Source organism: Liolophura sinensis, chromosome 1, assembly GCF_032854445.1.
Source record: "Liolophura sinensis isolate JHLJ2023 chromosome 1, CUHK_Ljap_v2, whole genome shotgun sequence".
Classification (NCBI taxonomy): domain Eukaryota; kingdom Metazoa; phylum Mollusca; class Polyplacophora; order Chitonida; family Chitonidae; genus Liolophura; species Liolophura sinensis.
Genome location: NC_088295.1, coordinates 53,101,114 through 53,115,092, shown reverse-complemented (window position 1 = coordinate 53,115,092; position 13,979 = coordinate 53,101,114). Strand labels below are relative to the sequence as shown.

General features: G+C 38.6%; 1 protein-coding gene across 4 annotated transcripts in view; it reads left to right on the top strand.

Annotated features, from left to right (window-relative positions):
- The first annotated feature begins 240 nt into the window (after window positions 1-240).
- The window catches only part of LOC135477164 (ralBP1-associated Eps domain-containing protein 1-like), a 36,142-nt gene continuing 22,403 nt past the window's right edge, over window positions 241-13,979 (top strand). For all 4 annotated transcript variants that reach the window (XM_064757336.1, XM_064757343.1, XM_064757329.1 and 1 more), the window contains exons 1-11: window positions 241-537; window positions 3,684-3,807; window positions 6,433-6,471; window positions 7,513-7,561; window positions 8,281-8,419; window positions 9,678-9,966; window positions 10,519-10,701; window positions 11,336-11,399; window positions 11,734-11,879; window positions 12,522-12,598; window positions 13,694-13,795. In XM_064757336.1, coding sequence (XP_064613406.1) covers window positions 388-537; window positions 3,684-3,807; window positions 6,433-6,471; window positions 7,513-7,561; window positions 8,281-8,419; window positions 9,678-9,966; window positions 10,519-10,701; window positions 11,336-11,399; window positions 11,734-11,879; window positions 12,522-12,598; window positions 13,694-13,795 — 1,362 coding nt within the window. In that variant the 5' untranslated portion in view covers window positions 241-387. The remainder of the gene's footprint in view (window positions 538-3,683; window positions 3,808-6,432; window positions 6,472-7,512; window positions 7,562-8,280; window positions 8,420-9,677; window positions 9,967-10,518; window positions 10,702-11,335; window positions 11,400-11,733; window positions 11,880-12,521; window positions 12,599-13,693; window positions 13,796-13,979) is intronic.

The following is a 13,979-nucleotide window of genomic DNA, read 5'->3' as shown; positions in this document are numbered from 1 at the left end:
CGGTCTGTTAACCTTTTCGGAAGTAGGAAGTCGACTTATGCAGAACTGATGGGACTTAGTCTCTTTTAATTTAAAACATTTATCTTTACCAAAAGTGAATAACAAATGATATTAGTATAAATGCTGACAGTAAATAGCCGACGAACTTCCATGCAAAGATTTATTATTCCCTTAAATGATAAAAACTCGGTTGTAGTGCATTAAAGTAGGATCAACCCCACTCATCTAACATGGCGGCAGATGAGATGTAAATAGTTTTCTGTGGACGTCAATGGCTTTGATGACGAATGTCGGGTGTGTGGTGTATCAGAGGACAAAAAAGCCAATAGTTGCTCCACATTGGATTAATAACAGAACTGTTCGCGGAGTTGTCTTTCAATAATCAGGATGGAAGCACTAAAGCTAAACGATCAAGAGCAGCGACTTTATCAGGACCTGTTCCATTCGTGTGATGTTGAGGGAACAGGCAAAGTGTCAGGAACAAGTGCCATTGAACTCCTCCGAACCGCTGGGCTGTCGGCAGACACCTTGTACGAGGTAATGGGACCTTAATGGGCGATGAAATCCAATAATGGGCGTTAATTATTCAATGGTGCTGCGTTCACCCTTTTGGGTTGCTGCTTCATCAACTGATTAGTAATCTGTGATTTAACAACCACGCCCCCTCCACCTCCCAGATGTGGAGATATTTTATGCCTTTGAGAGTCAAAACATCTCACCTGATCAGATTTTCTGTTATTCTGTAGGTTCAATACCCGTAAGTTGTACTATGGTGTTGCCTAAGGTGGGTCCTAGACTAACCTATGAGGACTTAATTACACCTAATAGACATGTATACTTCGAAATGATTATCACCATTCATATATGCATTGAAACTTTGCACTCACTGAGACTTGCCTAATCCAAGGATCACCAAACAAAATACTTGTAGCATGCTTGGAACAATATCCAAGTCTGGGGGCTTTGTCTTTCATAGTATGCACAGAAATAGTTGTTTAACATTCTTTGGTATACCAATAAATAAATTCTGACATGTATATGGAGGTTTTTCCTTGACTTTCAGAACTGTTTTTCTAGATTTACCCCATTTAGCATCTATCTTCATTTGAAACAAAATGTAATGTCCTTGCTGCTGCAAATAGTTGAAGTCTGGAGCTACATGTAATGGGGTTTTGTTCAGTCTGGGTCAGTATTGAAGAATCTGCATTGCAAGAGTCTGTCAAGTTGACACAGGTTTTGGGAGAGGCACTGTGTGGGCTGTCACAGACCTATATAATTAAAGTGACTGAATGACATGATTTTACGGTACATGTAGTAGCCATACTGAGTATGCATCTTGCATAGTCTGGTCTGTCAGCTCGATGGGGTAGCTAAAATCTACTGTTAAACCACATTATTTAGCCGCTTTAAATTAGGAGATCCTCCTACCTTACCTCATTTAAACCTGCATTTAAACTTGTGAGACTCTTGAAATTCTGATTCCGTTTATAGACAGATGTTCAAGTTGAGACAGTTGCAAAGTATTTAGCTTGAGGTGACAACATGTGTGTTCCAAGCACAAAGTCTTACTCAAAATGCACAGATATCCAGTTTGTTCATTGACCATGTTGAAGGCCTTGTGTTTTGTTTGCTATTCATAAATGTATGGCAAGCTTGGAATTGATTTTAGGTGAGTGCATGGCATGATCAGCAAATTTTCTGGCTAACCACATTATTAAAAAAGTTACAATGTCATGAACATTGCCATTTGTCCTGTTCCAAACAGTTGGTCTCTGTCAAAACACTGTTGGGGGCCTCCGTGGCTCAGTCGGTTAGCGCGCTAGCGCAGCGCAATGACCCAGAAGCCTCTCACCAATGCGGTCCCTGTGAGTTCAAGTCCAGCTCATGCTGGCTTCCTCTCCGGCCGTAAGTGGGAGTGTCTGCCAGCAACCTGCAGATGGTCGTGGGTTTCCCCCGGGCTGTGCCCGGTTTCCTCCCACCATAATGCTGGCCGCCGCCGTATAAGTGAAATATTCTTGAGTACGGCGTAAAACACCAATCAAATAAATGAATAAATCAAATCACAACACTGTTGAGTGCAGGACATTGTCCTTGACAGCAACGTATTTCCAGGCTTGCATGGTGATTAGTTATATCCCTTATAATTATACCCAGTGATTTAAACTGTATATTTGGCCACATTGATGTCACAGAAATTCTTCTCATTGCTCTAGTAATATGTTTCTCAAACCTCCGTCTTCTGTAAGGTAGAGCCACATAAGCCCTAGTTATAAGTATTGAAGGTTTGAATACTGTTGCATGTACACATTTGCATGTTCTGAATGTGAATGTTATCACTGTATTCTTTGTCATTTGCTTTGAAGTAAGCTTAAAGACAAATACAAATACATGTATCAGTAAAAGCTCCATGGTTTTATCACATTTTAATTGCAGTGAGAGGGTCATATTTTCCATGCTGTAATCACTTTGCCAGTGTTCTTAAATTGAACATGTGAAAAAAAAGGACTTTTGAGATTCTGCAACTTTATATTATTATGGTTTTGTCCTGTGGACTGGATTTGGCAGCTGTTTACTTGAATTGGCAAATCCTCAGTCTGAGAACGCTGACTGTTGGTGAAGGAATATTTGAATATATACGATTCAGGACTGCTCGACCTACAGTCAGAGTGGGGAGGCGGCTTGAACAAGCACTCCACTTACCTCAGGTTGCTCAGATCCATGTCGTATAATCTCCTCTTACTATCGCCGCACGCAATTTTGTAATGGTAATCTAATAAAGTATCATTTCAGGTAAAAAATGCCCTTAGGCTATATTGTCACAAGGGATTTTGTCACAACCACCATTTGCTTCACCATTTGACGGCTCACACGAACACTTGACTCGTCACCGACAGTCAAACTTCTAGACTTTATATTTCTTTGTTGACTTTATTTAAGATACTGCAAAATGATGGTATTATAAATAACCCAATTCCAAAACTTAAAAATTACGTTGCAAAAATAATACAAGAGATTAAGATCATCACAGTCAGAAAAGAAAAGCTACAATAGTCAGCTAATGGGCACGGTCCTAAAATTGTATTTACCCATGTTAGATAATGGCAACCGTCTTGAAAACATAACAGTACCACATGAAAACAATACCCTAGGATTACTATTACAACATTGTGTGCTTGGATGGGAAGGGGAGATGTTATGACATAGATATGACCAACCTGAGGTAATTGGAGTGCTTTTTCAGGCCACCTCCTGATCCCCACCATGTCTGTGAGGGTACTTGTCAGTGACTATAGGTTGAGCAGCCAGGAATGTGGCGTACCCAAATATTCCTCAACCAACTGTCAGTGTACTCGAACTAGCAACTTGTAATGTATAAGGTTGTACTAAGATACATGTACTACCTTCAGGATGTTAAAGCAGCATGACTTTGAAATCTGACACTTACATCTACTTGTACCATCATTACAGTGTACCTCTTAATCAGTAGAGAACAGTACTAGAAAAAAACCCCCCAAAAAAACCCCAAAAACATGTATATTAACCTATGATGTAAAACTTTGATTCGTTGTTTTTGTAGGCAGTATCAGTGGTAATAGTGATTAACCTGGTCCAACTAAACAGCTTGGTAAGAGGACAATCTTTCTTGAAGCAATTCAGTTGTGCACTTCATCTTTGGTTTTCAGATAATGGAACTATGTGGTGCAAAGCGACTTGGGATGTTTGGCCGCAGTCAGTTCTACGTGGCACTGAAGCTGGTAGCAGTTGCCCAGAGTAAACTCCCAGTCACCTTAGAGAGTATTAGTTCAGGTGGGTTGTCTGCTGTACATAAACTGGCCTCCCTTCCTATTCTCCATGAGGTACTTTGTAACCAAGAGGTTTATGTTGCCTCATATCTTACTAGAAGCCCTAGACCAGTGAGGTCAAATATTTGTATCCAGGTCTTACAGTGCAGTGATCTCGGTTCTGTTCTGGCATTGCTCGTGTCCAAGAAATGTTTTTTTTTTTTGTTTTTTTTTTTTGCATTACAATATTTTAAACTGAATAGGGGCTGTAGAGGATTATATGGAGATGTACACCATAGCTGTGTAGGGCAGCGAATACTTACACTAACACAGCCCATGTCTTAAGTTTAACGAAACAACTTTGTGCAGTCTCCAGTGACTCGATACTGGTGGCGTGAAAAAGTATACATCTATACTCTCAGACATCTTACCTGTCAATTCCATGTAGGTATCCTTATGTCTCATCATGGTAAATCCACACAAGCAAAAAGCTGGGCGAAATGGGACAGATTCCAACTCCAACCACGATGTTTTGAATGCAATCTCCTTGCAACACAAGGATTCATACAAGTCAGATAATAAAGGGGCCAGTTTCTTGACTATCATTACATGATTGACACCACGAGAATACTCTGTTCAGAAATCTTTTTATTGATGAATGTTGATAATAAGTCATTAAAGGATACATGGAAAAGAACTCTAAAACAAAGATTGTGTTTCAGATTCCTACATTAAATGGTCGTAGATTTTTGGTTCAAACTGATATCGTTCTATGTTGTGTAAATTTACATTGGTCTCTGTTCACTTATATACATTGCACCTGATTTTTCTTTGGCTGGCTGCTAGCCCTATACACATACATGTACATACAGTGTACGCAAGCCGACTTACACATTGAATGGGTTCGCGCGTAAGCTTAGTTTAGTACCTCTACACCCACCCCACTCCACACTCCAGTTCCGAAACTAAGCCTATGTGTGTCGCATCGGGTAAAAAGGTCAAACTGGTCTAGTAGTGGCAGTGATATCCCTTGTATATATATATGGTTCCTCTCACTTCGAGGTGTTTAGAAGCATTCAAACATGGCATCTGGAGTTGGAATTTATCAAATATGAACCAGTGTTAGGCCCATATGGATTTACCACTGATAACACTTGAGGACACCTACCTAGAATTCACAGCATCAATCCACAGGATACAGCACCACATGTACAGAGGTGTTCAAGGGAAGTTTATAGAACATGACAGAACAGCGATAGTGAATGTAATCTCTGCACTGCAGAGCTAGGGTAAACCTCACCACACGCGAGATAAATGAAATAATCGTGTGTCAAACAAGGAAGTACACTTAACTTCATATCAACAGTGAGTGTGATCAAGGTGAAAGCACAGAACAATTCTGTTTTCACAATGTACTGTATTTAATAAGAGCTCTACAGCTATTCAGATTTCACTTTCACTTTTATTCTCTCGTATTGTTGTTGTTTTTCTTTATTCTGCCATACAGACAATTAACAAATGGTGGTTTAACCGCTGGTTAAGTACATTAGTTAATCAGCACTTGATCAGGCCATCTCAAGGCCACTCAGACCAAGGTGGTAGATTCTGCTGTTGACCTTCACACGCTTGGGGAATAAGACTGTTATACGATAATGACTCATAATGATTATTCATTAATTGTCTTAAGTGTAAATTCTGTGCAACATAATACGTTTCCATGACAACTGATAACAATAGGGGTCTTGATTAGGCATCATGTTACCATTAATAGCTTCCAATCTTAAATACATCTGGATTAACTGTTTCGTGCTTGTTTATATATCCTCTGATATCAGATCATATTTTATGAGAACATTCATGCTAAGCTGGAAAATTCAGTGAAAGGCTTGAAATCATGCTACGTGACTCACTGCTACTTTCTAAACGTTGTGGTTTTTGCAAGATTTCCACAGAACATCGCTTGTTCATCAGTGGTTTGTATAAGCTGTCTGTTTTTCTTGCCGGGGCTATTTGGACATCTACGAACATGTTATTATGATTTAGGCCTGTGCATGATGAGCTCTCAAAATATCTCTTCAGGTTTTTTTTTTTTCAAAAAAGTCCCTTCACACGTACTTACCTGTGTCGTTCCAACATATACCCACCACTTATGACAAGTATTTATAACTCAGACACATACTGGGAAGTACTTAAATCACGGCCCAGTTTCACAAAGGTGCCGTACATGTACGATAATCACACATATAGGACAATCATTTTTTGGCAGTTTTGTGAACATATTCATTTATTGCTCTTTAACATTTGGACACAAGGCCAATTTAAGAAGATAATACTTTGTTGGCGTTTTTTTTGTTTTTTTTTTTTCATCTAGTCACAAAGCACAAAGCCCAGTTCACATGGTGCAATTTGTCAGATTGACTCAAATTTGATTAGTTGAAAGAAAAGATTGCAAATGTTGTTTCAAACAATTTAAGGAGGTGACACCTAGCACCATGGGAATGTGTCGTGTTTTCATCCAACTAGTCGAATTTATAAAAAAAAGTCAATGGCATTGTTTGTAATGCATAATCACAAGGCGCTTACATTAGCCACAATCGTAGATCTTCATATGTCTGCATTGGTTTAAATGGATTATTCTGTTTGTTTACAGATGTTCCTCTCCCTGAGTTTAAGCGTAATTTAGATCAAGGTAAGGCCTTTGCTTCATATACGTCAATCAAATAATTCAGTAGACTTTAGTCATTTGGTGGATTTTGTTTTGTACAATAAAGTCATTATGTGGGATTCTGTTCGTGGTCTTGAAACAGCGCTGATTTGATCCATAACTGATAAGGACCATGGTGATAGATGCTCTGTTTATTTACTGGCAAGTGATGGTAATCTGTCAAGCTGCTGTTGTTGTTTTTTACTTCATGCCTCCGTGTACTTAAAGAGAAAGGTAGCTAAAAATGGGAATTGAATGTTCATGACTTGGAAAGCTTAAAATTATGCTTAAAAATACAGGCATGTATTGTTTTAGACGTTTTGTACAAGAATTAAATGCATTCCCATGTTTGAATTCTAAGGTGGGCTTTACGAACTACATGTATATTACCAGTGTTGGGGTACTCCTACGTCACAGAAAGTTTTTCCCTGCTCTAAATACAGTTTTAAAAGTTGAAATGGCTGCTTAGTCTTATTACCAACTAATAAAACATTATTTTATCACTGTTTGACAACTTCTCGCATAGGTGAATATAAAAGCAGGTGCAGTGATACAGTGCCGCTGAAAGTATGGTCCAGGTGTTGATACGCTTACTGGGTGTTGATATACTTGCCAGGTATTAATATACTTGCCAGGTGTTAATATACCTGCCAGATGTTAATATACTTGCCAGGTGTTGATACTGTATTCTTGCCAGGTGTTGATATACTTACCAGGAGTTGATATACTAAATACTGTGAACATCTTTTTGATTCGCAAAGTGGTCAGTTTCACCATTTTTGTACATGTAAATAACACAAAAGTATGACGGTATTATCATTTGGGACCCCAGACTCTTTTGACGGATTTCAAAATGCTATAGATCTGGCCCTGTCTGCGAAAAAAAAAAAAATCACCCCCCCCCCCACCCACCCCCAAATATAAAAACAAAATAAGTAGAGCGTTTGCAGTGCTGTCTTTTCCCATAGTTACATGTACTGTAGAGTGAGAGTGAATGAGATTAAGGGGTAATTGGGATTTTTTCAGGCTCTCTGAGGGTGTCAGAGATAGAGCAGGAGGCTGCAGCTGGTGATATGTAAGTAACTGTAGACTGCAAAGTCTACACTTTAATTCTTTGCTGCAGAATTACATAGCCCATAACTTTCAGTACTAGTAGTACCTTCAGGCAACTCAGTGCAAAAATGGTCTTTCCTGCCAGCTTTTGAGATTGGTGCCAGGAGGCATTGTTTAAAGAACAATTTAATGGAAAATTTGTGAATAATTCATAGATTTTTGTGAAATCACTAACAAGTTACATGAAAATAAAAAGCAACAGTGTGTAATAAATATGACAAAAGTGCTTCTCTGTATTGTATTTTCCATGTGACATTGTTGATATGTACGTGTAGGTGAGAAATTTGCTGCTGAAATTTTGTTAAACTTCAATTTTGTTTTCATTCATTTTAAAGTCACTTGTCATTGGGACTGCTTGTAGATGTGCGTATGTACATGTAATATGGAGAAAATCTCTTAAGATACATTTCTCAGAAGTACACAAAGGCCCTCACTAACTGCTCGAGATTATATAACAGTTTCCAACATGCAAGTACATATATTATGAAGTACTTCATTGTCTGTCCCTTCACCGAAAGCAAACCCAACATATTAATTCACATTTTGGTCTTGCAAATAAACATGTTTGGGTTGTGAAAAATAATTCACGATCATGTATTTACTCTGATAATTTTTCAGTTTGAAGTACATTTGACCTGTATTTAAGCATTTTGTGACTTAACTTTTTTGTTGATATCTTAGTGGGAAATCTGGTCAACAACCAATGGGTCAGCTTCCGCCCCCACCCACCAAGAAACATGCTCGTAATTTATCTGGTCAGTATCGTGGTGTACCAGGACATCCACCTGAGGGGGCCCCGCAATACCAGCCCCATCCACAGGTAACACATTTAGTAGAGTAGGAGAGTAGACTCACATTGAGCAATGCAAATCTGATTCTCAGGTAATGCATAATCACCCTAAATAATACAAGTCTACTTTTCAGATAATGCAGACTTATTCTGAGCAATACATGTACAAGTTTCATCCTCAGGTAATGTATACACACTCTGAGCAATACCAGTTTCATCCCCATGTATACTCACTCTGAGCAATACAAGTCTCATCCCCATGTATACTCACTCTGAGCAATACAAGTCTCATCCCCATGTAATGCACACTCACTTTGAGCAATACAAGTGTCATCCCCATGTAATGCGTACTCACTTTGAGCAATACAAGTCTCATCCCCATGTAATGCATACTCACTTTGAGCAGTACAAGTGTCTTCCACAGGTAATGTATACTCACTCTGAGCAATACAAGTGTCATCCCCATGTAATGTATGCTCACTCTGAGCAATACAAGTCTCATCCCCATGTAATGCATACTCACTTTGAGCAAGTCTAATCTTCAGGAAATTCACACTCACCCTCAGCAATACCTCTACATGTGTGTTTTTCAGTTGATACATAATCACCCTGAATAATTACCTAAACCATCATCAGAAAATACATAATCACCGTGAATAGTAACTGAACCATTATCAGGTAATATATAATCACCCAGAGTAATACCTGAACCATCATCAGTAATATGTAATCACCCAGAGTAATACCTGAACCATCATCAGTAATATGTAATCACCCAGAGTAATACCTGAACCATCATCAGGTAATATATAATCACCCAGAGTAATACCTGAACCATCATCAGTAATATGTAATCACCCAGAGTAATACCTGAACCATCATCAGGTAATATATAATCACCCAGAGTAATAACTGAACCATCATCACGTAATACATAGTCACCCTGAGTAATAACTGAATCATCATCAGAAAATACATGATCACCGTGAGTAATAACTGAACCATTATCAGGTAATACATAATCACCCAGATAAGACCTTAACCATCTTCAGGTAATATGTAATCACCCAGAGCAATACCTGAACCATCATTGGGAAATACTTGATCACCTAGAACAATACCTATGATACATAATAACTCTGAGCAATACCTAAACCATCATTAGGTAATACCTAATCACCTTGAGCAATACATGAACTATCATCAGGTGTAAAAATGGTTCATCAACAGTATAATTGAATCTTAAAGATGGACTGCCCGCTGTTATTTTTTCTTCTGCTTTCTTCAGGTGGTAAATGACTCAAAAGGAGAAGCCGCACACAATTCCAAATCACCAGTGCTCCCCCATGAGACATCCCCACCCACCTCTCCAAGAATAAGGGTCCGGGATGGGGTGTCTCAGGAGGACCCCTCAGTCATCACGCAACCCCCATCACAGCCCCCTCCCCCAGGGCTAAGGGTCCAGCCAGTACATCCTGTGGGGCATATCATCCCTTCTCAAGCCCGGAACAACCTCACTCTGAATTCCGTACACGACAGTGGAGGGTGGGCCCAGTTTGAGGATGATGAACATCATGGTAACGCTAACTCGACAGCTTTTGTTACAGAAATCCTAACATGCTGGTTATTCAACATCATAGTATCCTGTAATGTAACAACATGGTAATAAGTAATGTAACAGCATGAAAATAAGTAATGTAACATTATGCTAACTGGTTATTCAAAATCATAGTAGCCTGTAATGTAACAGCATGGTAATAAATAATTTAACATGCTGGTAACTGCTTCATATGGTTGGAGGTTTCCATCATGAACTACAGGTTTCCTTCTACTATAATGCTGGCCACTGTCATATAAGTGAAATATATTTGAGTATGGCATGAAACACCAGTCAAATCAGTAAATTGTGGTAACCAGCCATGCATCATCTTGGTGGCTTGAATAGATGTTGCTCTAATGCAGCATGAGCATAAGGCTTTGGTTTGAATTGAATGTTTAAGGTTAAAATTAAGCTGAGAATTACCACTATAAGCTAAATGTTAATGTTGCAAATTTATAATTACATATACAAGTAACCATAAATGTTTAATAAAATAAAGACCTTTGAAAGAAGTATTTCTGTTTGCTAGGACTTTTGGGATCAGGTGCCAAAAAGTCGTGGGAACACCTGGAAGGTCACACCATCGACACCTCCTCCATCAGCTCCGAGAATGAAAGTATTGATGATGTTTGGACAATATCGGATGAGCAGAGAGAGTATTATATCAATCAGTTTAAGACAATGCAGCCAGATTTATCAGGTGTCATTAAAGGTGGGATGTTTTACATGGGATTTATGTACAGTAGAGAGAAAGGTTATATTTGGAAGGATTGGTCTTCCAGCTGGTCCGAGCTAAATGTAATTCCATTATTCCTACTATCTGAAGTTGTTGTTCCAAACAACAAGAAGCAAATAAATGAAACAAGACCAGAACCAATGTGTTTACTGGGGTGCATGTCATAGGTTCTTAATTTCTGTGAATCATTCTTGTATGTGAAAGATTAAGTGTAAAAACTCCATTAAAATAAATAAAAGCAGAGTATAAACCAGGAGCCTCCCATGCTAGCTTCCTCTCAGGCCGTACGTGGGAAGGTCTGTCAGCAAACTACTAATGGGCGGGGGTTTGCACTGGGCTCTGCCCGATTTCCTCCCACCATTATGCTACCGTTGTCGTATCAGTGAAATTTTCTTGAGTACAGCGTAAAACATCAGTGAAATAAATAAATGAAAGACATCTTAGTAGCAGTGTATATATCAAAATGTACTAAAGGGAAAAGAATTAAAGGGAAATGGAATTGTTATATGTTTGGCAGATTACAGTTGTAAAACTGTCCTTAAAAAATCATGCATTTGTGAAATATACTGTGAAAATATACCAACTTGTTCTGTATATGTTTAATTTACAGGCAATATTGCTAAGGAATTCTTTGAGAAGTCAAGGTTACCAGTTCAAGAACTTTCCAAAATATGGTAGGATTTTTGATGGTTTTTTCTCTGAGACCTCAGAAAATATGCATTTGAACATGAATATTTCAGATTTGTACGTTATCAGGTGTACTATAGTTACTGATTGAAGCTGTGAAGTTCCTCATACACTATCACTTCACTTCAACAGATATCATGAATTCGGCTTTTTTAATGCCATCATTACATGTATTATGAGGTAAAATCGTCAGACCTCGAGGATTAGAATACATAACTACATGTAGCTGAAATTTGAGCCAAACTGTACTACAAAAAAAATGGTAATGATACATCTGGAAGGGTTTCGTATGTAAACTGGTGTATTTTATTCACTTGCCAGGCAGTTGTCTGATTTTAACAAAGATGGTGCCCTGTCATTAGAGGAGTTCTGTACAGCCATGCATCTGGTTGTCCTGAAGAGAAATGATGTGGAGTTGCCAGATCATTTACCACCTTCCCTTATGCCGTATTCCACACTAGTCAATGGTATTTGGATTTTTTTATTCTGTCTTTTTTTTATGATGCTGGAATCATTTCAGATTATTGGAATCTCTTACTTGATTGCACAATACTATATATTTAAAATTCCCTTGTCTCATTTACATCTCATATATATATATCTCCCTATCCTCCTTTCACAGTGGGTCTGACAGCAACCTACAGATGGTAGTGAGTTTTCTCCGAGCTCTGCCCGGTTTCCACCCACAATAATTCTGGCTGCCGTCGTATAAGTGAAATATTCTTGCGTACAGTGTAAAACACTAATCAAATAAATAAATAAATAAAATCCTTTCACAGTGGGTCTGACAGCAACCTGCAGATGGTCGTGGGTTTCCTCTGGGCTCTGCCTAGTTTCCACCCACCATAATGCTGGCCGCCGTCGTATAAGTGAAATATTCTGGAGGACAGCGTAAAACACCAATCAAATAAATAATTTAAAATAATTTTTAATAAAAATAGAATAAAATAATTCACAGTGTCCTGCACTGATTAGTAGGATGTTTTTAATATAGATCCAGTCAAGATGCCGGTATACATCTGGGTAAAAGCTGTGATTACTATAAGCACCAAGCACTCATTGTCATTTTATGATGGTCTTAACACTGCTATTTTTGTGCTGTATTTCAGATGAGCCATTTGCCTCTGACCTCCCCCCTGGAAGTACCATCAAGAGAGCATCACCATTGTCTCCCTCAGCCAGTCAGGTGTGTAGCTCTGTGTGCAACATCTACCTCTTACATAATAACTACCTTTTCACAACTCAGACAGTTATTTTGATGTCTCAAACCAGAATTGGTAGGGTACATGGATCTCAACCCAATTTTGGTAGGGTATGTGAAGTCTCAAACCAGTAGTGGTAGGGTACATGGCGTCTCAAACCAGTATTGGTAGGGTACATGATGTCTCAAACCAGTATTGGTGGGGTACATGATGTCTCAAACCAGTCTTGGTTGGGTACATGATGTCTCAAACCAGTATCGGTGGGGTACATGATGTCTCAAACCAGTATTGGTAGGGTACATGATATCTCAAACCAATATTGGGAGGATACATGATGTTTAAAACCAGTGTTGGCAGGGTTCATGATGTCTCAAACCAATATTGGTAGGGTACATGATGTCTCAAACCAGTATTGGTAGGGTACATGATGTCTCAAACCAGTATTGGTAGGGTACATGGCGTCTCAAACCAGTCTTGGTTGGGTACATGATGTATCAAACCAGTATTGGTAGGGTACATGATATCTCAAACCAGTATTGGTAAGGTACATGATGTCTCAAACCAGTATTGGTGGGGTACATGATGTCTCAAACTAGTATTGGTAGGGTACATGATATCTCAAACCGGTATTTGTGGGATACATGGATTCAAGAGCATGACTCCTTCCAGAGTGCTTGTTTGTTTTTATGTGTATGTTGACGGAATTTAAAACTTAATGATGGACTGTGTTACTTGAGCCTCATCTCTGTCTTTTTTCTTGATATCTATGTAATACATATATTATTTGTACATAAATGCTGTTCATATGATTACTTTTAATACTAGAAATACATCAGTACTTAAATACATAAATAAATATGTTTATGACCTTTTATGATTTTTAATAATGCAGTGCTGTGTTTGTGTGAAGAAACATCCATGCTCTCTTTATGAAATGGCAACAATCCGCATTGGTTTTCAATGTCACTTATATTTCTGCCTTTGCTATTTCAATATCACTTCCTGCCTATGCTGTTTCAGTGTCACTTCCTGCCTATGCTGTTTGAATGTCACTTATATTCCTGCCTTTGCTGTTTCAGTGGCCATCCACATTTTTATCCGACTCCCCATCATCCAGCGATATTTCTTCCCCCGTAATAAAGCCAGTCAACTTTGAGGTCAACCTTGTGTCTCAAGACCCAGTAAGTATACAAATCCTGGACATTTCACACATTCATCCACATTTTAATGTTGTTCCTTCGTATTGTTCATGTTGCTAACTTCTGGGAAGTCAGGCCATCAGGCCTAGTCCACCAAGCCGGTTTAAAACAACTTCATGATTTTAAATTATTAAAGTGTTGAATTTTAAAAGTCAGAATCCAGAGG